Source organism: Jaculus jaculus, chromosome 5 (genome assembly GCF_020740685.1).
Source record: "Jaculus jaculus isolate mJacJac1 chromosome 5, mJacJac1.mat.Y.cur, whole genome shotgun sequence".
Taxonomy (NCBI): Eukaryota; Metazoa; Chordata; class Mammalia; order Rodentia; family Dipodidae; genus Jaculus; species Jaculus jaculus.
The window spans coordinates 46,827,428-46,848,278 of record NC_059106.1 but is presented as its reverse complement, the minus strand read 5'-3'; the positions used below and the strand labels follow the sequence as shown (position 1 = coordinate 46,848,278).

Here is a 20,851-nt window from a genome sequence, read left to right as displayed (position 1 = left end):
TTAATGAGTCACATGGGCTTGGGATGTAGCTCAGAGGCAGAGCACTTGCCTAGTATACATGGGGTCCTGGTTCTAAACCTAGAATTGCCCACCACAAAAGGGGTGAGACCAGGTGTAACACCACACACTGTATTCCCCACACTCGGGAGGCGGAGGTAGGAGGATCAGTTCAACATCATCTTCTGCTAAGAGTGAATTCGAGGCCAACTCAGCCTACATGAGACCCTATTTCAAAAAACCAATAAGCCTCCTTCCCCCCTCCCAAATATATATGCTAACTAGCCTATTTTTTTGAACAAGCTACTTTATTAACCACATAAAAGTAAATAAATTGTTTTGAAGATATCTCACACTGTAGTCTAGGCTCTCCTGGAACTTACAAGCAATCCTCCTGCCTCAGCTTCCTGAGTGTTGAGACTACAGGTGGAAGTCATCACAACCTAACTAGCCTACTAAGAAGGAAAGCCTCATGAGACTCAGAAATAGCTTAAAGCGTGTAACTGGGAAAGCAAAGAACTCTTCAGCTTTTGTAGTTAAACTGAAAGAGGAAACAGTGTCCCAAACGGGACATTCATCAGGGTAATATGTGAAGTGGTTCTCCATCTGAGCTGGGATGGGCAGAGGTAAGCCAAAGATACCCAGGACCAGGGCCACATGCAAATACTGAAGAGCTCACTCTACACTGCCATGGGTGCAGCATACACCATGGATCCTAGAGGGTATATACTAGGCTCTGAGTATAAAGTCAAGAGTTGGGATTTAGGGCAGAAGAAGAGGGACACATATAAAACAATATTTAAAAATTGCTTTGAGGCTAGGGAAGTTGGTTCAGTGGTAGAGTGCTTGCCTAGCATGTTTGAAAGACCCAGGTTACTTTGTTTACAGAGAAAAGCCTTCAGACAATAAAGTTGAAACAGACCAACAAGGGGAAGCCAGGAAGCATCGCCAAGCGCGCTCACTCACGGGATGAGAGCGGACAGCTCACTTGTTCGCCTTCTCTGGGCTAACAAGCCGCTTACTGCACATAGCTTGGAAGGGAGAGGTGAAGTTTAGATGAGCAAAACACTTTTCTAAGTAGTGGTGGGGGAATCATTGCTTAAAAAGAAAGCCAAGAGTTCAATTTCTAAATAATGAAGCTTCTCTTACTGACGGCTAAGTCAGTAAAGCCAAACCTAGCCCGGGCCAACCATAACTGAACACCAGCCAGGGAGCCTTTGCATAACAGGTCCGAGAGAAACACACGGCCCCAGCGAGGATGGCTGAAAAGCGGCATGCAGCCAGGGAGGCTCAAGCATGACATGCAGCGATCACCCAAGCCCAGATCTGGGAAGAGGGGCCAAAGGTAGATGGAGATCACACACCCACAGGTAATGAGGCTGCTCTGCAAAGGGCCACCATGGCAAGTTTCTCTCACAAGTATCCTGCCACACCTCATAGTTCCCAAGAATTAAGATGCAAAGTATTGTTGCTTTCCCCCAAACCAGCCCTCCATGCTGAGAGCTATCCCACACTAGTTCTAGTCCATGTGCCTGGGCTGGGCCAGCTGGAGCACTCCCCAGCCCACACCAGAGCTGTGTCCCTGAGAGACGCTGCTGCTCTCTGGCAGAGCATCAGAATTTGTTTTCAACAAATTTCACAGGCAACTGAGCCAGTGCCCCGAACTCCATACATAAGCATTCTGCGCAGGTCGAGGTAAATTAGGGCTGGTCCCTGAGTCCTTACGTCAGTCTGCTTCTTGGAGTGGAGGCCAAAACTGTTCCTCAATGGGCGTGCAAATTAAACAGAATCCCAGGGTGAGCAGCAATAGCAAGTCCAGACTCTCCATGTCCATCTCTTTAATGCCGTGACTGGCCCCACTACGTCTCTAATCACCGCCTAAATCCATGCGAAATTTGTGTCCCTGCCTGCCTTCCTCTTTGTTCCCAAGTCATAACAGTTGATATTACTGACTCAAATGCTATTATTAGAACCATCTACTTAGCTTCCTATTTCTCCCAATGAAACATAAGCTCCTTGAGGGCAGAAATTTTCTCTTTCATCACAGAAGCCCTCATGGCTAACATGTACTTGGGTGGGACGCAACACTCTCTACATAGGTAGAGAAATAAGTGAGTGCTTCCTGATTTACCTCAACAATACCAATGTCCATGCTACCAAGACTCTACTTACATCGTTTTTCGGATAAAATACTTACTTGTCCAGATTTCTTTCCACCTGCAATTTCAGCCTACAAGGCTCAGTTAACAGACTTCCTCCTGTCTGTCGCACAAAGTAGGATGGAAAGATCAGGTCCCCACTACTGTGCTCTGAGGCTTGAGAACAGTCCCGTGGGTGTCTCTCTGCAGCAAAGATGTCCATATCCTGCAGATCCACGACAATGCAATCCAGCAGGCACACATGTTCTTCTGCAAGGACCCAAGGAAAAGAAAGGTAAGAAAAAGGGGGGGGGGGGACCTCTTCCATGTAGACCAGCTGGCAGAAAGCTACGCTGCATGCAGTTCAATGGGAGAGAGAAATCACCAGTGAAGAAACTCAACAGTGGACACTGCAAGCCATAAATTTGGCCAATCAGGCCAAATGAGCCAATGGGTACAATAGTGGCATGTCTGTTATGGGGGAACCAAACGCTCTTTGATTGGACTGGAGGCCCACTCCATGGAAGGGAATACATCCCTGATACTGAAAACCTACAACAGGGGTAGTCATGAGTCCTAGGGGTGTAACATCTGCTGCTGTCTGGCTAAATATATATACTATGTTTATCAAACTGCCCAGTAAGCACTTCTATTAATGTTCATACCTATATATTAATGCTGCTCTCACTTTTGGTTAGAGAACCTTCTCTTTTCAGATGGCAGTGACCTTGGGATGACTCAGAAGGCACCATGGTGCTAAGAAGAGGTGATAGAGAAGTACTCAGCACTGAAATATCTCTATCACACCTTCCAAGGCTTGAGGTCCATTGCAGAAGAGGTGGCAGAAAGAATTTAAGAGCCAAAGGAAGGGTAGGGCTCCTTACAACGTGCTCCTCCAGAAACAAAATGGCCTGGATATCCATGACCTCACAGTGCCTGACACTACCTACACAAGACCATCATAACAGGAGGAAACCATAGTGACATCAAAATAAAAGAGAGACTGATTGAGAGGGGGAGGGGATATGATGGAGAGTGGAGTTTCAAAGGGGAAAGTGAGGGGAGGAAGAGAATTACCATGGGATATTGTCTACAATCATGGAAGTTGTCAATAAAAAAAAAAAAATTAAGTATGTCCTTAAAAAAAAGGGGGGGAGAACAAGGGCTAGGTCTAAGCAAAACTGAGCAGTCAATTTTCACTTCATTCTGTCTTTGAAAATACTTAGAACAGCTGCTTCCCCTTGCTCTCCACTATGCAAAACCTTTTGCTTTCTGACAATCTCCACTATGGCCACAAGATCCCCTCCTATGCAAAGCTCTGTCCACACAGCCTGCTGCTCCTGCCCACCCTCACAGCAGGCCACCCAGTTACATGCTCTCAGTATCTCACTCCTATCCTGGGACAGTGAGGCCTAGGAGAAGGACTACAGGTGACTTCACATCAATCCTTCCCTAGAGATGACATTACTCAAAGTGTGAAAACTTTCCCTAGCAGCAGAATTCTTTTTCCCAACAAACACTATGTTTAACCATTTCCACCACCACCAATAAATCCAAACCTCCTTCCTTCTAGCCAAGACCACCACAGACTCTTCCCCAGTACACCTACATAATTCTACTGTGGCCCAAACCACTCTTCCCACAAAATGCCTGAGTGGGCCTTAAAAAAATAAGCCAGCTATAATATTCTCTTCCTTTATAAACTTTACTGGCTACATTTAATGTAAAATTCTATAAAACTCCCCCAATTGCCTGCAAGGCCCTACATAAGCCTATAGCCTACTCTTCCAACTTCATCTCAAGCCATTCTTCCATTTGTTCTGAGACCCCTATGTCCCACAGATGAACAGTCTTAGTAGTGCGAAACCCTGTGAAGGCCCTTGACTCAAACTACATCAGGTCCCTTATGCTCTTCTGTCTTTTCCCTAATGCTTATTATAACCTATCAATGTTTATATTTATGGAAGGGACCATGTCTGATGACATGCCATTATAGTGGGGAATAAAACATGGTTAATACCTGGCATTAGGCATGAACTTAATGAATATTGTTCTTTTGATTGACTGATTAATTTGCAAGCAGAGAGGGAAAGAGAATGGGAACATCAGGGCCTCTTGCCATTGCTAATGAACTCCAGACCCATGAGCCACTTTTATGCATCTGGCTTTACATGGGTACTGGGCATTGAACCCAAGCCAAAAAGCTTTGCAAGCAAGCACCTTTAACCATTGAGCCATCTCACTAGCACAAATACTCTTCTTGACTGACAAATTTTAAATCAGATCAAAGTAGAGCAGACCTGGGAGAAGGGGTTATAGAATGGAAATGAAATGGCCTCAAAGATTCCCTAGAGAGCAGTCATAGAATTTAGGAATATACAGAAGTAGAATGAAAAATCACTGCCTTCATCCAAGGCCCAGTTACACTGCTATTTCAGTAAAAAACAGAAAAACAATAGGAGAAATAATGTTAGAAAAACATCTTCCAATAAAACATCCCAAATTCCTACTTACAGGCACCCACCACTGTGTCAAGCTAGCTATATTTCTAACCATCACTGTCTTTTTTTTTTTAATTTATTTATTTGAGAGCGACAGACACAGGGAGAAAGACAGATAGAGGGAGAGAGAGAGAACGGGCACGCCAGGGCTTCCAGCCTCTGCAAACAAACTCCAGACGCGTGCGCCCCCTTGTGCATCTGGCAAACGTGGGACCTGGGGAACGGAGCCTCGAACCGGGGTCCTTAGGCTTCACAGGCAAGCGCTTAACCGCTAAGCCATCTCTCCAGCCCATCTAACCATCACTGTCTTAACAACAGACACTTAGGGAGTGGTCTATGTCACTCCTCCAAGTGCCCGAGCGCAAAGGCAGTATCACACAGGTCAGCAATCTGGCTGTGCAGTCCCATTTCCAAAACTCCCCGTGCGGCCCTATTCTTACTATCCACACGACCTTGTCAGGCCAAGTAGAGCTCTTAGGCCCCGTCTCCTCCTCTGTAACGTAGAGACACAAAGTCCCCAGCAAGGCTGTGGTGCAGATAAAACTATGTGAGGGCTGGAAAAACGGCTTAGCAGTTAAGGCACTTGCCTGCGAAGACAAAGGACCCAGGTTCGACCCCCCAGGACCCATGTAAACCAAATGCACAAGGGGGCGCATGCATCTGGAGTTTGTTTGCATTGGCTGGAGGCTCCGGCATGCCCATTCTCTCTCTCTACTTATTTCTGTATATCTCTCTCTCTCTCTCAAATAAATAAATAAAAATAAAATATTTTTTAAGGTCCAAATAGGAAAGAAATGAAGGAAAGGAAAAGGAGAAAAGGGAGGGAGGGAAGGAGGAAAGGCACCAGTAAGTGGATGGTTGTACTCTTTTAACACTTTTTGATTATAGCATTTCTGGAGTTACCTCATTCACACTGATTTTTATTTAATTTTATTTATTTATTTGACAGAGAAAGAGAGTGAGTGAATGTGCATGCCAGGGCCTCCAGCCACTACAAACGAATTCCAGACACGTGTGCCCCCTTGTGCATCTGGCTAACGTGGGTCCTGGGGAATCAAACCTGGGTCCTTTGCCCTTGCAGGCAAACACCTTAACTACTAAGCCATCCCTCTAGCCCCACACTGATTTCTGTAAAGGATTCTTACTTGAGAACTGAACAGAGAGGAACAATGCTGAGTAGTAGCTTACAAAGACACAAGACTCCACCTAGTTAGGCTGTCACCATCTGATGGAAGCTGTCTCCACCTATGAGAAAACGACCTCCAGACAATCTATACTCTTTATGTATGCTGTGTCTTGCTAATTTCACCAACTTTAGAAGTCACTCAGTGCTAAATCTATACCTAAGACTCGAACTCTTTCAAAAGCAACAGCAATATTCGGTCATCACTACGGACATGCCATCTCCTTGTTAGCCTACACTACAGCCAAGGCATTCCCAGCAGCCTTTTGGAAGAGTCCCGGGACTGACCCCATCTCCATCGTGCAACTCTCTTCTCCTCTTTTACCTGGACTCCTGGAGCTGTGGCTGACAGGCGGCGGGACTTCCTGCCCTCTCTGCTTGATGGAGGCACTGGGCACAAACTCACTCTTCAGGCTGCCAAGGCCCATTCCAGAAGGAGGCATGAACAGTCCCTGTGCCGGGGGCACTTTGAGGTCCTCTGTGCTTGTCATTCTACCCACACTGCATCTGGGTATACCTGTTGGAGAAGCTGAAGGCACAGATTCCTGGAAAGAACAAAATAAAACTAGAACACAGAAACAGGAGGGGCACAATATCCTGTCCCAGTCCCCAGGCCCTTCAAAGACTCTAATATATACACTGCCTCATGGTTGCAGATCCTATACATGAGCAAGTGACAAGGTCATAGCATTTACTACCACAGATAAGTATCTGCAGAAACATTACAGAAAACTCAGTACCTGTTGAAAACTATGGCAGTATTGTAGGAAAATACCATCTTCTGGCTCAAGAGCAAATGCTAAATGTTGTTAATTGCTCCAGGTAGTTCAATTGTTTTTTTTTTAAATTTTTTTGTTTATTTTTATTTATTTATTTGAGAGCAACAGAGAGAGAGAAAGAGGCAGAGAGAGAGAGAGAATGGGCACGCCAGGGCCTCCAGCCACTGTAAACGAACTCCAGATGCGCATGCCACCTTATGCATCTGGCTTACGTGGGTCCTGGGGAATCAAGCCTTGATCTGGGGTCCTTAGGCTTCACAGACAAGCACTTAACTGCTAAGCCATCTCTCCAGCCCCCAGGTAATTCAATTTAAGTCAAATTCAACCAAAGCAAATCACTCAGCCTTACAATAAAGGATTACTCTCTGGGAGATGACTTATTACAAGAAAATTTATCTAATGGCACTATGATTCCCATGGAGTTAGGCCTCAGTGACATGTCTGCACAGTCTAGATGTCTCTCTACATGGATCTACATTGCTCATCTCCTAAGTAACTATGGAAATGAAACAAACAGAAGACAAAGTCATTCCCATTCTGTTCCTGCTCAAGGAAACACAAATTAAGAAGAGCTCATACAGTAAAATAGTTTCGATCATTCTACTGAGAGGGAAGACTGTGTTCTTTTCCTGTATAAAAGTGTTTTTAGTTAACTGCTAATAGGAAAAAAAAAATCAACTTCATCAGAATGAGCCAATAACTGGTGTTAAACTTCCACAGAGGGCTGGAGAGATGACTCGGTGGTTAACAGCACTTGCCTGTAATCCCTGACAGCCTGGGTTCAGTTTCCCAATAACCACATAAAGCAAGATGTAAAGTGGCACATGTGTCTGGAGTTCATTTACAGTGGCAGGAGGACCTGGAGAAACTCTCCCAAATAAATAAATAAATAAAAAGATTTACTGAGCAACTCAGGAGACAGAAGTAGGATTCCAATGAGCTCAAGGCCAGCGAGGAGCTACAGTGTGAGTTCCAGGTCAGCCTGAGCTAGAGTGAGACCTACCTTGATGGGAGGCGGAACTGCCACAGATGACTTAACCACAGGTATCACAGCTCTAAGGGGCTTTCACATCATGGGCTAGTCCCTTTCTAGCCTTTGTCACATATACACTGGGAAGATGAGAAGAATGGTTCTCCTCATGCTGCCCAAGTGGCTGACTCTCAGCTTTGGACAACGAGATGAAATACTTCTCTCCTTGTTCTCTATTTGTTACTTTGATCAATAATTACAAGCAACAGGAAAAGAGCCCACTGTTACTTCCTGCAGTTTTTTTGTTGTTTTTTGTTTTTTGAGGTACAGTCTCGCTCTAGCCCAGGCTGACCTGGAATTCACTATGTAGTCCCAGACTGGCCTCAAACTCACAGCAATCCTCCTACCTCTGCCTCGTGAGTGCTGGGATTAAAGGTGTGCACCACCACACCCGGCCCTGCAATTTGTTCAAATAGATTACTAGCTAAATGCTACCATTTGAGTATTTCAACATTAAAACTTCCCCCCTTGCTCCGTTTATTAAAACCTCGAGTGTTTGTTGCTCTTTCACTTGATTTATCTCTACAACCACTCTGCAGTTGTTTTAAATAAATCAATGGCTTGAAGAGATTAGCCCAGAGCTTTTGAAAGAACAACATAGTAATTATGGTTTTAGCAGAATTCAAACCTGTGCTCATTAGGATAAGGGTTTTGGGAAATCAATTCCACACACGGGAGCAATGGACCTGGAGGTCAGTAAGCTCTCTGCAAGGCTGCTGTCAGGAACAGCTGCTGGTCCATAGCCACTAGAACACACACCAGATACACCGCACACATGCAATGACATCCAAGGGCAAGCGTAAGCACAGAGGTTAAGAAAGGATCATTCAGAGCATGGAGGTCTCGACTGGTCAACTCAACTATGTGTGTGCACAAAGGTAAACACCAAACAGAGGCCTGTCAGGTTACAGATACTGAAACATGGGGCACTCCAAACAGCCCTTATGGAATTCTCCAGAACCATCACCAGCTTGTAACATGCCAAGTATTCTACAACTTAAGGACATGAAAGGAGATCACTAAGGAAGTATCACCCAGGGCTAAAAGCAGATGTTCTTAGTGGCCTTAGGGAGGGCTTCTATAACAGGGGGGAAGTAATTCACAAAAACCCAAACCCAGCGAAAAGGAAGCAAGCTTTCCTCAGTAACGAAGGGGGGTGGGGGGGTTGACTTTGTTTGGGTTTTCATTTTCTTATTTTCAAATAGATCAATATAAATTGGCTGTTGAATCCCATAAGGTTTATTTCAGAATAACCAGAGGCAAAACAGAAAAAGAAAATCCCACATTATACCTTGAAGAAAAGCCAATTCCTGTATGCACTGCCACTTAAAATCAAATCCTCAAAAACAAATATGGGAAGTTTTTCATTAAAATTCTACAAACTAGGTGATAGCTTGTTTCAATTAAACAGAAATCATTTTACAAAAACTATCTCAATACCTGGCCATTCTTCCAAAGCAAATTTCAGTGTATGCTTATAAGCCCACAGAAAATCAGCCCATGGGGCTGCAGTGATAGCTTAGCAGTTAAGGCACTTGCCTATGAAGCCTAAGGACCCAGATTCAATTACCCAGTACCCACGTAAGCCAGATGCACAAGGTGGTACATGCGTCTGGAGTTCATTTGCAGTGGTTATAGGCCCTGGTGCACCCATTCTCTCTCTCTGCCTACCTGTTTCTTTCTCTTTCTCAACTAAATAAATAAAATATTTTTAAAAGTTGGGCATGGTTGCACACACCTTTAATCCCTGTACTCAGGAGGCAGCGGTAGGAGGATCACAAGTTCAAAGTCACCCTAAACAACATAGTGAATTCCAAGTCAGCCTGAGCTAGAGTGAAACCCTATCTCAAAAAACAAAATAAAAAAAAAGTAAAGTTAAAAAGAAAACTGGCCCCTTACTCTTTTCTTATTTTTTCTTCATTTGTTCATGTACATGTGCATAGCATGTGCAAATACAGGCACATTCAGGATCTCTTGGTGAAAAGGAATGCCAAATGAATGTACCACTTTTTGTGCATTTGTCTTTACGTGGTGGCTGCGGAATTGAAGCAACGTAGGCAGGTTTTGTAAGCAAGTGCCTTAACCACTGAACCATCTCCCTAGACCCAGTCCATTACCTTTTTAGGAAGGGTAGAGAAACAAAAACAGTATTTCTGAACTTGACTGTCCTTTCTGACTATAGGTAACCACTTCCTAAGACATTCAGTCTGATCTTAAATCTACTGTAAGGAACTCACTCTGTGACTCCAAGCCTGGAACTTTCTGTCACACTCCCTAGACCTCCAAGGAGAGGAGGAAGGTTAGAAATGAAATGTCATCACCAAAGACCAACAATGTCATCACTGATGCTGACATGATGGACCCTCCACTGAAGCCTCTAAATGTCAGGTTCCAAGAGCCCAGGCTGGTAGAGCACACATCCACGTCCACGTCCACGTGGGAAGACGGAGGGCGGGCTTCAACCCGTTCCTGCCCAGCTTATTCATCTGGCTCTTCAGCTATACTCTTGATTCTGTCCTTTATAGTAAACCAGTAAACGTGCCTCCCATGGCTCTAGGAGCTGTTGTAGCAACGTCCAGAGCCTGAGGAAGGGGTTGTGGGAACCCCTCATCCAAGGCTGGTGTGCAGCAGACCTGGGCAAGCCCACTTTGGATGGTGTCACAACTAAGTGGTACATGTGCCTGGAGTTATTTGCAATGGTGAGAACCCTGGCTTGCCCATATTCTCTCTTTCTGCTCCACATAAGAAAGTTTTGGATTTTTTTTTTTTTTTTTTTTAAGATAGGGCCTTACTCTAGTTTCTAGTCCAGCCTGACTTGGAATTCACTGGGTCATCTCAGGGTGGCCTCGAACTCACGGTGATCCTCCTACCTCTGCCTCCTGAGTGCTGGGATTAAAGGCATGTGACACCATGCCCAGCAAAAGTATTTTTTTAAAAAAAGAATCTATGGGCTGGAGAGATGGCTTAGCGGTTAAGCGCTTGCCTGTGAAGCCTAAGGACCCCGGTTCGAGGCTCAGTTCCCCAGATCCCACGTTAGCCAGATGCACAAGGGGGCACATGCATCTGGAGTTCGTTTGCAGAGGCTGGAAGCCCTGGCACGCCCATTCTCTCTCTCTCTCCCTCTGCCATTCTCTCTGTGTCTGTCACTCTCAAATAAATAATTTAAAAAAAAAGAATCTAACATGCACTGAAACATAGTAACTGAGTTCAACAGGTTAGTTACTTACTGCTATTTTTGTTCATACTGTGATCTTATGATCACATTTTCTATACATCATTTCAAAGCCTCTTTCCTTCTCTACATTATTAGTTGCTCGGCTAAAAACTGGCCCAACAGGCTGGGAATTTCAGAAAGTGCTTTTCTGGCACACTAAAATGGGTTTGTACTGAATAGCAGATAGAATGAATGGCTACTCTGGAGACCACCAAGGAATTCAGGGAGCACACACTAAGAATGGTATCTCTGGTTCCAGAAATGTCAGAGCCTCAGGTGCAGACACGGGTGAAGCAATCCACTGAACGGTCTCCAGGGCCCTCCCAGCTTGTGACTGCCTTGGTGCTTTTCTCAGAGTCCTAGTTTGCCCAGATGTAAAATGAAAACGATAGCTACTCTTACCCTGAACACCTGCAAGCATCACTGTAAAAAACAAGGGTTCAAGTAACTGAATACTGCAAAGCAAGACACTATGGTTTTATCATTAGGATACTGTTTAAATGTCTCCAGGTAAAGCTTGGGCCAAGTCATGACCTCCGAAAATAGCTATACAGCATAAAGATAATCTGATGGAGAAACGAATGTTTTTTAAACTCAAAGTATGCTAGAAAGCGCGAAGTCTTGTTCCACTGGTTTGTTTACTAAAACAAGTTATTACAGTCTGAGGGTTACAACTTATGCTTTAATGGAAAGGAGTATCTGAAGTTATAATAAAATATGAAAAAATGTCTCTGGGCTGGAGAGATGGCCCAGCAGTTAAGGCACTTGCCTGTGAACCCAGGGACCCAAATTCAACTCCCCAGTATCCACATAAGCCAGAGGTACCAGGCGATGCATCCGTCTGGTGTTCATCTGCAATGGCTGGAGGCCCTGAACACCCGCCTCTACCATTCTCTCTCTCCCTCTCCCTCTCTCTCTCAAATAAATGAAATACTTTTTCTTTATCCAAGCTTTTATTCATCAAGCCACACTGCCTATACCAGCTAAGGATATGCCATGGGGGGTTGGAACTGCCCCATTCCCGTCCGTGCTCAAGTACCAGCTAACTGAAAGGGAACAGATGTTGACCGCTCACCTTATCTTGTAAGGAAAAGGTCCCAGGAAAACCAGCAAATAGAAACTTGTTCTTGACTTTCAACTTTCCCAAATTTGCTACTATCAGGTTATTTGATCTGGAACTTTCTGGGATGAGAAGAACAGGAGCACCAGCCTCGATATCCAGAAGAACCCGTGAACAGCGCTGAGCTTGATCTCGCACCTGAGGGAAGAAAGAGAATTACCCAGAGGCTCACTGATGCCGTCATTTTAGAATCAGGCATCTGTGTTTATAATCAGGTTCCCATAGTGTTCATGGCTTTATAAAATTGAAGACCACACAGAGCTGATTCTTTGTAAAGTAGAAAGCGTAGCAAGACAATAATGGAAAATCCCCAAACACATGGAAATGAAACTACACACTCCTAAATAACCTATGGGTCAAAGAAGACCTCACCAAGGAAATAGGAAAATATTTTCACAAAGATGATAAAACATATTAAAATCTGTGGGACACATGTAAAAACAAGGCTCAAAGGAAAATGCATAGCATTGAGTGCTTAGTTTAGAAAAGAATAAAGATTCCAAAATTCCATAACTGAAGCTTATTTGATAACAAGTTGGTTATATGGAAAGGTAGAAAAGTGAAAGGGGAAAGGGGATAGGACAGGAAAGGAAAAAGAATATAGAAGTGAGAGGAGGGGAGAAGAGAAAAATAGCTGGTTGTGGTGGCCCACACTAGTAATCCCAGCACTTAGAGGCTGAGATAGAAGGACCACCATGAGTTTTAGCCCATCCTGAATTAGAGTGAGATCCAGGTCAGCCTGGGCTAGAGAGTGAGACCCTACCTAAAATCATAATTTTATATATATATATATATATATATATTTTTTTTTTTTTTCTCATGAAAAACCACAGCTGCAGAGATGGCTCAGCAGTTAAAGGTGCATGAGATGGCACATGCATCTGGAGTTCGTTTGCAGTGGTTACAGGGCCTGGTGCGCCCATTCTCTCTCGATCTGCCTCTTCCCCCTCCCTCCCTCTCTACCTCTCAAATAAATAAATTAAATTTTTTTTTTTAAATCATGCTTGTGTCAATAATAAAAATGGAAGGAAAAATGATCAGTATTATTGAGATTGGGGATTTACTAAAGTACTTACAGACACTGAAAACAAAGGGATTTTTTTTTCCCAATTTTTATTTGTTTGAGAGATAAAGGGGCAAATAGAGAGAAATAGAGAGAGAAAGGATGGGTGCACCAGGGCCTATAGCCACTACAAACACACTCCAGACACATGCACCACCCTGTGCATCTGGTTTACATGGTCTTGAGGAACTGAACATGGGTCCTTTGGCTTCACAGGCAAGCGCCTTAACCACTAAGCCATCTATCTCTCCAGCCCCTAACAGATAATATTAAGCAGCACTTAAGCTGAGGATCACAAGACTGAGTCACCCTAAGCTGTACATGGTGATCTGGGAGCCAGGCTAAAGACTACACAGTGAGACAGTGAAGTGGGATAGAGTTAAGGTGACTGGACCCCTGAAGTTTTGTAAAAAGGGCAGGAAAAGCTGGGCGTGGTGGCGCACGCCTTTAAGCCCAGCACTCGGGAGGCAAAGGTAGGAGGATCAGCGTGAGTTCGAGGCCACCCTGAGACTCCATAGTGAATTCCAGGTCAGCCTGGGCTAGAGTGAGACCCTACCTCAAAAACCAAAAAAAAAAAAAAAAAAGGGCAGGAAAGTTTGCACTTGCCAGAAATCTAAGATGAGCTGACTTCTTATCTTTCCCTAGTTCAGTAGAACTGTTTTCCATAGTCAGGACCGCTCCTAGGTTGGTCATGTTCAGCCACTAGAGCTCATCTCTCCCTGAGACAGCCCCTAGCCCTAACCAACCAGTTGGCCCTCTGGTTCACCTGGGCCAAAAGACAGCCCACCACCCTAAGGTTAGAAGTACCTTTGCAAGGGGAGGGCAGGCTCTTTCCCTCTCTGTTCACTTGAGAACTTCTAACTGTGGGTGAGTTTTTCCCTTGCCTGGGCCTGGACTCGGGCCCCCTAGCCCTTACTCTACCCTCCACCTGGGTTCTTTATCTCCTCCCTCTTTTACCTCCTTCCCACATGGCCGCAGCTCCTTTAACTTTCTTTTTTTGTTTGTTTGTTTTGTTCTTCTTGTTTGTTTGTTTTCCGGGATAGGGTCTCCCTGTAGCCCAGGCTGACCAGGAATTCACTATGTAGTCCCAGGGTGGCCTAGAGCTTGCAGCGATCTTCCTACCTCTGCCTCCTGAGTGCTGGCTTTCCATGCTTTTTACCCAGATTACAAGAGGCGTATCTAGTCACATGGACTCCTGAGCTACACGTGGCCCACATGGGCTTTGGGGGTCCACATGGTATACTTCTCTTCTCCCCACTTTACTTCCCCTTACCTCTCAGCCTTCCCTTTTCCCTTGTAAAGTCTGAATAAAATCTGGTATTTTAAAAATCATTCTCTTGAATCTGGAACTGCCAATTCTATGGTTAGTTTGCAGATATGAACTCAGGGCATGGGTTTCCAGGAAGCACCCAGAACCCCAACTTCCCCATTAAAGCACAATCTGAAGAAAGCCCAGCACAAGGACAGGACCGAATGGAAGAAGAGGAACAAGGGCCAGGGTGTTACCCCCGGCACCGCACCCTAATACTTTCCAAGAGAAGTCTCACCAAGGCCTCAATGGGCCCAGAAGTCTGACATATTCCTCAGAAATTCCCTTTATCGTTTTTACAGAAAGCTAAACTTCAAAGAAACATAAATGTGTGATATCAGAAATAGGGAATGGAGCTCCCTTGCCAAAGTGGGGTTGCCGTGGTAACCTGTCACACAGAAGAAGCATCCATAAGCATTCATACTTTTGATTTTTTTTCAGTAAAATTTTCCAGATTTCTCTCTGGAGGCTTAAAAAGTTCTACGTGTCAGTCAACTGCAAAGGCAACTTAGAGACATGATACTACTTACCGTCTGGCCCTGGATTGCAGCTCGCTGGCGCCCTAGGACATCCTGCAGCTGGGTAAAGTGTTGAATGAAGGCCACCACCTCCGCCTGGAAGCGCTGTGTGTGTACGTACTGCACGGAGGCCATCTGCAGGCTCACACGAATGTCATGCTCTCTCCGGAGGAGGGGGTCTGGCTGCCCATATCTAGAAATTAGGACAAAACTATGCTCAGACAGTAGCAAGACCCAAGTGAGACTGGAAGAAAAGGTGGGCTCAGTTAGGAGCTTCCTCAGAAAACAGACTTAACTACCAAAATGCTAAGCTCCGAAACTCAACGCCTTGATAAGTGCCAGCACTATGGTGAGGACTTTATGTAAGAGCCTGGTGTGATGCCCAGGGCTAAACACAGTGGACACCTCTAGGCACAAGAATCTCTTAACTCTAGAACTCACTACGAGGACACCTGAGCTCTGGCCTTTCATCCACAGCGCCTCCTGTGTTGAAGGGTGAGTATCCAAGCTGTGCTGGCAAAAATAACAATACAGGCTCAGAAAGCAATTAAACAAGAAAGCCATGTGCTGGGTGTGGTGGCGCACGCCTTTAATTCCAGCACTCAGGAGGCAAAAGGAGGAGGATTGCTGTGAGTTTGAGGCCACCCTGAGACTACATAGTGAATTCCAGGTCAGCCTGAGGTACAGTAAGACCATACCTCAAAAAAAGAAAGAAAGAAAGAAAGAAGGAAGGAAGGAAGGAAGGAAGGAAGGAAGGAAGGAAGGAAGGAAGGAAGGAAGGAAAGAGAGAGAGAGAAAGAAAGAAGAAAGAAGGAAAGAGGGAGGGAGGGAGGGAGGGAGGGAGGGAGGGGGAAAGAAAGAAGAAGCTAGGGCATCAGAGCTATGCTGAGGAAAACTGTCTTCTAAAAATAGAAGTCATCTTTCTACATCAATGAAATGTGCACCTAAAGAGGTTTGGTCTATAAATTTAAAGATAATCTAGAAGACTTACAACTATTTAGAGCATAAGAGAGCATGACGCCATAATGAGAAGGTTTGTGTAGGATACTCATTGGAGAAAGGAATTCACAATTGGTAAGGAATGCACATTTGTGCCAAGCAGAGAATAAAATTTCACATTAACTATCTCATTTGCTACGAACCATGCAGAGAGGTATGGAATAGGAATAAATCAATCTAAATTCTAAAAACTAGGTTCTCAGCAGTGTATGGTAATGCTCTACTGGATCAAGTCCTCAGACAGTCTTGGGGTGGGGAGAGATGCTAAGAATTGATGCCAAGACCTTGTGCGTGTACTCTGCCACTGAGTTCCATGCCAGCCCACAAACATTTTTTGAGAACAGTTTTTCTTGATCCTAACATAACATTAGCACATTAAAAGAGATGAGGGGACTCCATAGCACCATACACCAATTAAATGAGAATAATTCATATTCTCTAACCCTTCTCAAGGAAGGTGAGAAGCACCATCCCATCATCTGAGAAAACCACTCATTAATAAGCAGATCGATTTAGAAGGTATATTTAGCCCTAATGAAAGGACTCAATATAAATCATGTCTATAAGTAAAAACATATATACTAATTTATTACTTAATATGAGCAACTTTCTCAGACTGGTCTCATTCTAGAACTCTTAGCACTACATGCAAGATAGAAATGAGCTAACTCAAGACCTTCATTATTAATATAGAAAAAGTGATAGCAGAGACCGAGTGACTTCAAATCACATCCTATTTAATGAAACAATGTAAACCAGGATTCCACAAACCAGATCTTTTCAATATAACTAAAGATAGAATTTTCTTCATATTTAGTCAATAAGAAATTTATATTTATTTATTTATTTCTTGAGAGAATGAGAGAAAGAAGCAAATAGAGTAAAAGAGAGAATAGACTCACCACAGTCTCTAGCCATTGCAAATAAACTCTAGACACATGCACCACCTTGTGCATTTGCTTGTGTGGGTACTGGGGAATTGAACTTGGGTCCTTAGGCTTTGCAAGCAACTATCTTAACAGCTAAGCCATCTCTCCAGGCCACTTATTTATTTATTTATTTGAGAGACAGTGAGGGAAAGAAAGAAGCAGATAGCATGAGAGAGCCACTAAAAATTTTAGACAGCAAGTGATTATAACAAACTATCAAAAGAGAAAGGTGGATGTTTTACTTAAAAGTCTGGAAGATGAGTGCCTCTTCTCCACTCGTAGTGAACCGTTCTCTGTAGAAGTCTCCATGGGACGTGAGGTCGCTCAGAGACAGACTTCCAATGCTTCCCTGCAAGGCCAGGTCTCCTTCTAGGGAAGTTAACATTACAACATGGTATTACATAGCTTGTTTGGCCACAGACCTTTAAAACATGCGGATAAAAGCTGATATGTAGGTGCCTCAGGCTTTCCCTTTTTTTTCAATTGTCTTTTTCAATGTGCTGTTAAGGGTGGGCTCTGAGCTACAGCCTTAGCCCTTATCTAGTGTGTGTGTGTGTGTGTGTGTGTGTGTGTGTGTGTGTGTATAAAATTTTGATTTTGGTTTTTTGAGGTAGGGTCTCACTAGCCCAGGCTGACCTGGAATTCACTATGTAGTCTCAGGGTGGCCTCAAATTCACGGCGATCCTCCTACCTCTGCCTTCTGAGTGCTGGGATTAAAGGCGTGCACCATCACAACCAGCTTAATATATTTTATTTATTTATTTAAGAGAGAGAAAGAGGTAGAGAGAAAGAGAGAATGGGTGCACCAGGGCCTCCAGCCACTGCAAACTCCAGATGCATGTGCCTCCTTGTGCATCTGGTTTACATGGGTCCTAGGGAATTGAACAGGGGTCCTTTGGCTTTGCAGGTGAGCACCTTAACCGCTAAGCCATCTTCTCCAGCCCAGGCTTTCCCTTTCTAATGAAGCAAAATATCAGAAGCAAATTTTCATATTCCAATACACCCAGAGCAATATTTCAGAGTCTCAATGTTATAGGCCATGGTAGCAACGGCTTTAATCCCAGCACATGGAAAGGCAGACGTAGGAGGATCACCATGAGTTCAAGGCCACCCTGGGACTATATATAGAATTCCAGGTCAGTCTGCACTAGAGTGAGACCCTATCTCAGGAAAAAAGAGTCTCAATGCCCAAGCCCAGAAAAAGCTGCCTCACATAGTAACACTTACAAGGAGAAAGAGATTAAGGTAAGTACACACACAATTTAAAGGAACAAACATTTACAAAGACAGAAATATGACCAGTGAAACATCTAAGGTCTATTAGTTGACGAAAAAAAGTATGAGAGGTCTGGAGAGATGGCTTAGTGCGTTAAGGCACTTGCCTACAAAGCCTAAGGACCTCAGTTCAATTCCCCAGAACCCATGTAAAACTAAAAAAAAAAAAAAAAAAAGTATGAGAAAATATCAGCTATTCAAGCAATACTGAGTGAGTTTTAGAGCAATCTAGTAAAAGAAAAAACGCAGCTGATGCATGAAGACAGATACCTGACACAGATTAGAAACAAGTCTGGTGGCAGGAGCACAGCCCAGGGTGACAGGTAGGAGAGAAATGTCACAACCTGGGCAACAGGATGTAAGCCTAAAACTGACCATTCTTAACACTGTAGGCACTGTACCCAAGCCTCTGTCAACCTTTGTGTGTATATGTGTGTACGTAGGTCTAGGCGCACGTGTGTGGACCAGAGGACAAACTCAAGAGTGCTTCCTCAGGTACTAGCCATCTTTTTCTTTTTCTGAGACAGGGTCTCTCATAGACCTGAAACTTACCAATTCGGCTACACTGGCCACAGATACTCATTCATGTCTCCCTCTCCCAATACTAAGATTACAAGCATGCATCACCATGTCTGTTTCTTTTTACACGGACTTAGGACACCGAACTCAGGTCTTCATGCTTGCAAGATAAGCATTTTACGGACAGCCACATCCCCAGACCTTCTCCTAATCTTAGAACCACTCTCTCCTTGGATGCTTTTCAAAAATAACTGACAGGGGGTTGCTGGAGAAATGGCTTAGCAGTTAAGGCATTTGCCAGCAAAGCCAAAGATCTAAGTTCGATTCTCCAGGACCCACATAAGCCAGATGCACAAGGGGATGCATGTATCTGGAGTTCATTTGCAGTGGCTGGAGGCCCTGGTGTGCCCATTCTCTCCCTCTGCCTCGTCTCTCAAAATAAATAAATTTTTTAAAAAAATCACTGACAGCAGACATGACACCTTCATTTTAGTTCATTCCTTACCAAAAAGGGCATTCTTGTTTCTACTATAGCATCAGCACCTTAACTTTGCAATCTTTGCTCCAGTACTAGGCATGCTTTAAGTAAAGCACAATGGTTTTGTTGTTTAGAGAAAATGATACAGAGAGAGACAGAGAAAGAGCAAGAAAGAATTGGCCTGCCAAGGCTTCAGCCACTAAAATCAAACTCCAGATGCTTTGCACCACTTAGTGGGCATGTGCAACCTTGTACTTGCCTCACCTTTGTGCATCTGGCTAACGTGGGATCTGGAGAGTAGAACATGGGTCCTTAGGCTTCACAAGCTAGTGCCTTAGCTGCTAAGCCATCTCTCCGGAGCCCACAGTGTTTAAATTCACAACTTATAATCCCTATCACTAGAGCTTGTAGATGAGCTTGTAGGTAAGGATTTCAACCTGTAAAGCCCAGCAGAGAGAATGCCCGCATTCTTTCTATAGATACCTTCTGCAGAAAGCCATGCCTTCTCCTGGTAGTTAGGCAGAGAATGAACTTATCCCTGCTTTCTACCAGAGGGTATGTGACCTGCCTGATTGCCATGACTAATTTTTTGTTTTTGTTTTTGTTTTTGTTTTTCAAGGTAGGGTCTTACTCTAGCTCAGGTTGACTTGGAATTCACTCTGCATTCTCAGGGTGGCCTCAAACTCATGACAATCCTCCTACCTCTGCCCCCCAAGTGCTGTCCATGACTAATTATTAATATCCCCTTTCACTTCCAAACATGTCCCAATTTTGACAACAAAGTTACATGGTCACTCTTGAGTGTGTTCAGAACATACATGGCCAGGCATGGTGGCTCACGCCTTTAATCCCAGCACTCAGAAGGCAAAGGTAGTAGGATCACTGTGAATTCAAAGCCAGCCTGGAACTACAGAGTGAGTTCCAGGTCAGCCTGGGATTGAGGGAGAAACTACCTTGAAAAGCAAAACACTACAGCTGCCATGGTCCCTAGCCAACCTACAGAATCCGATTCTTGGATACAGGCAGGAGAAGGTCAGGAAAGGAAGTTGTACCAGACATCTACCTTTTTTAATAAGCCATCAAGACAATTCTGATCCAAAAGTATTTGGGAGCCACCACCCTAAATTACAGCCAGACCAATAGCCACAATCAAGCCACAGGATCTACGCGCTATTTGGCTTGTAAAGACAATTAGATGTGTGCTGAAACGTTCAAATACGTACCAGATTTTACAGGTTTGCCTTTTCCCACTTACCGATCATTTCCATGTGTGCTGCTAATTTGGACACGTTTGCTTTAGCCAGCTCACTGGTGGTCTTATTCAGCACAAGAGACAGTGAATGGACCTAGGACACAAGAAAAGCAAGACAATTACTTGGGAGGAGAGGTGGCTTCAGAGGAGACAGAAGGACAGAGTCAAGGAAGATGCAGAGGCCTGGAGGGGGAAGGTACAGAAAGCTTCAGGGCGCCGTCTCCGCTCATGCTTCATCAGTCCATCCAAACCAGGGTCTGCAGAGAAGCTGAGGAGGAAGGAACTCTACTCGGCCATGTGAACATTAGGCTCTGTGGCAATGGTGCACGACATGAGCTCCTACTTTTTATTCGCTGTGAATCCTGTGTAATTCTGTAACAACACAGACTTGGGAACAAATCTGCATCTATTAAGATTTGTCTTGCAGATGATTGGGCTTCTGCGTGAGAAGGAAAATACTTAGTAGCAGAGGCCAGTAAGTTAAAAAGGAGACATAAAGGGAAGAGAAAGGAAGGGAGGAGGGTACTGAATAGGTTGATATTGTATA

General features: G+C 44.3%; 1 protein-coding gene across 5 annotated transcripts in view; it reads right to left on the bottom strand.

Moving 5' to 3' along the window:
• Nucleotides 1-20,851, bottom strand: part of Vps13d (vacuolar protein sorting 13 homolog D) — a 274,368-nt gene that overhangs the window by 193,307 nt on the left and 60,210 nt on the right. For all 5 annotated transcript variants that reach the window (XM_045149288.1, XM_045149289.1, XM_045149290.1 and 2 more), the window contains 6 exons: nucleotides 20,308-20,398; nucleotides 17,023-17,149; nucleotides 14,865-15,045; nucleotides 11,918-12,100; nucleotides 6,145-6,364; nucleotides 2,195-2,405 (listed from right to left, as the gene is read on the bottom strand). In XM_045149288.1, coding sequence (XP_045005223.1) covers nucleotides 2,195-2,405; nucleotides 6,145-6,364; nucleotides 11,918-12,100; nucleotides 14,865-15,045; nucleotides 17,023-17,149; nucleotides 20,308-20,398 — 1,013 coding nt within the window. The remainder of the gene's footprint in view (nucleotides 1-2,194; nucleotides 2,406-6,144; nucleotides 6,365-11,917; nucleotides 12,101-14,864; nucleotides 15,046-17,022; nucleotides 17,150-20,307; nucleotides 20,399-20,851) is intronic.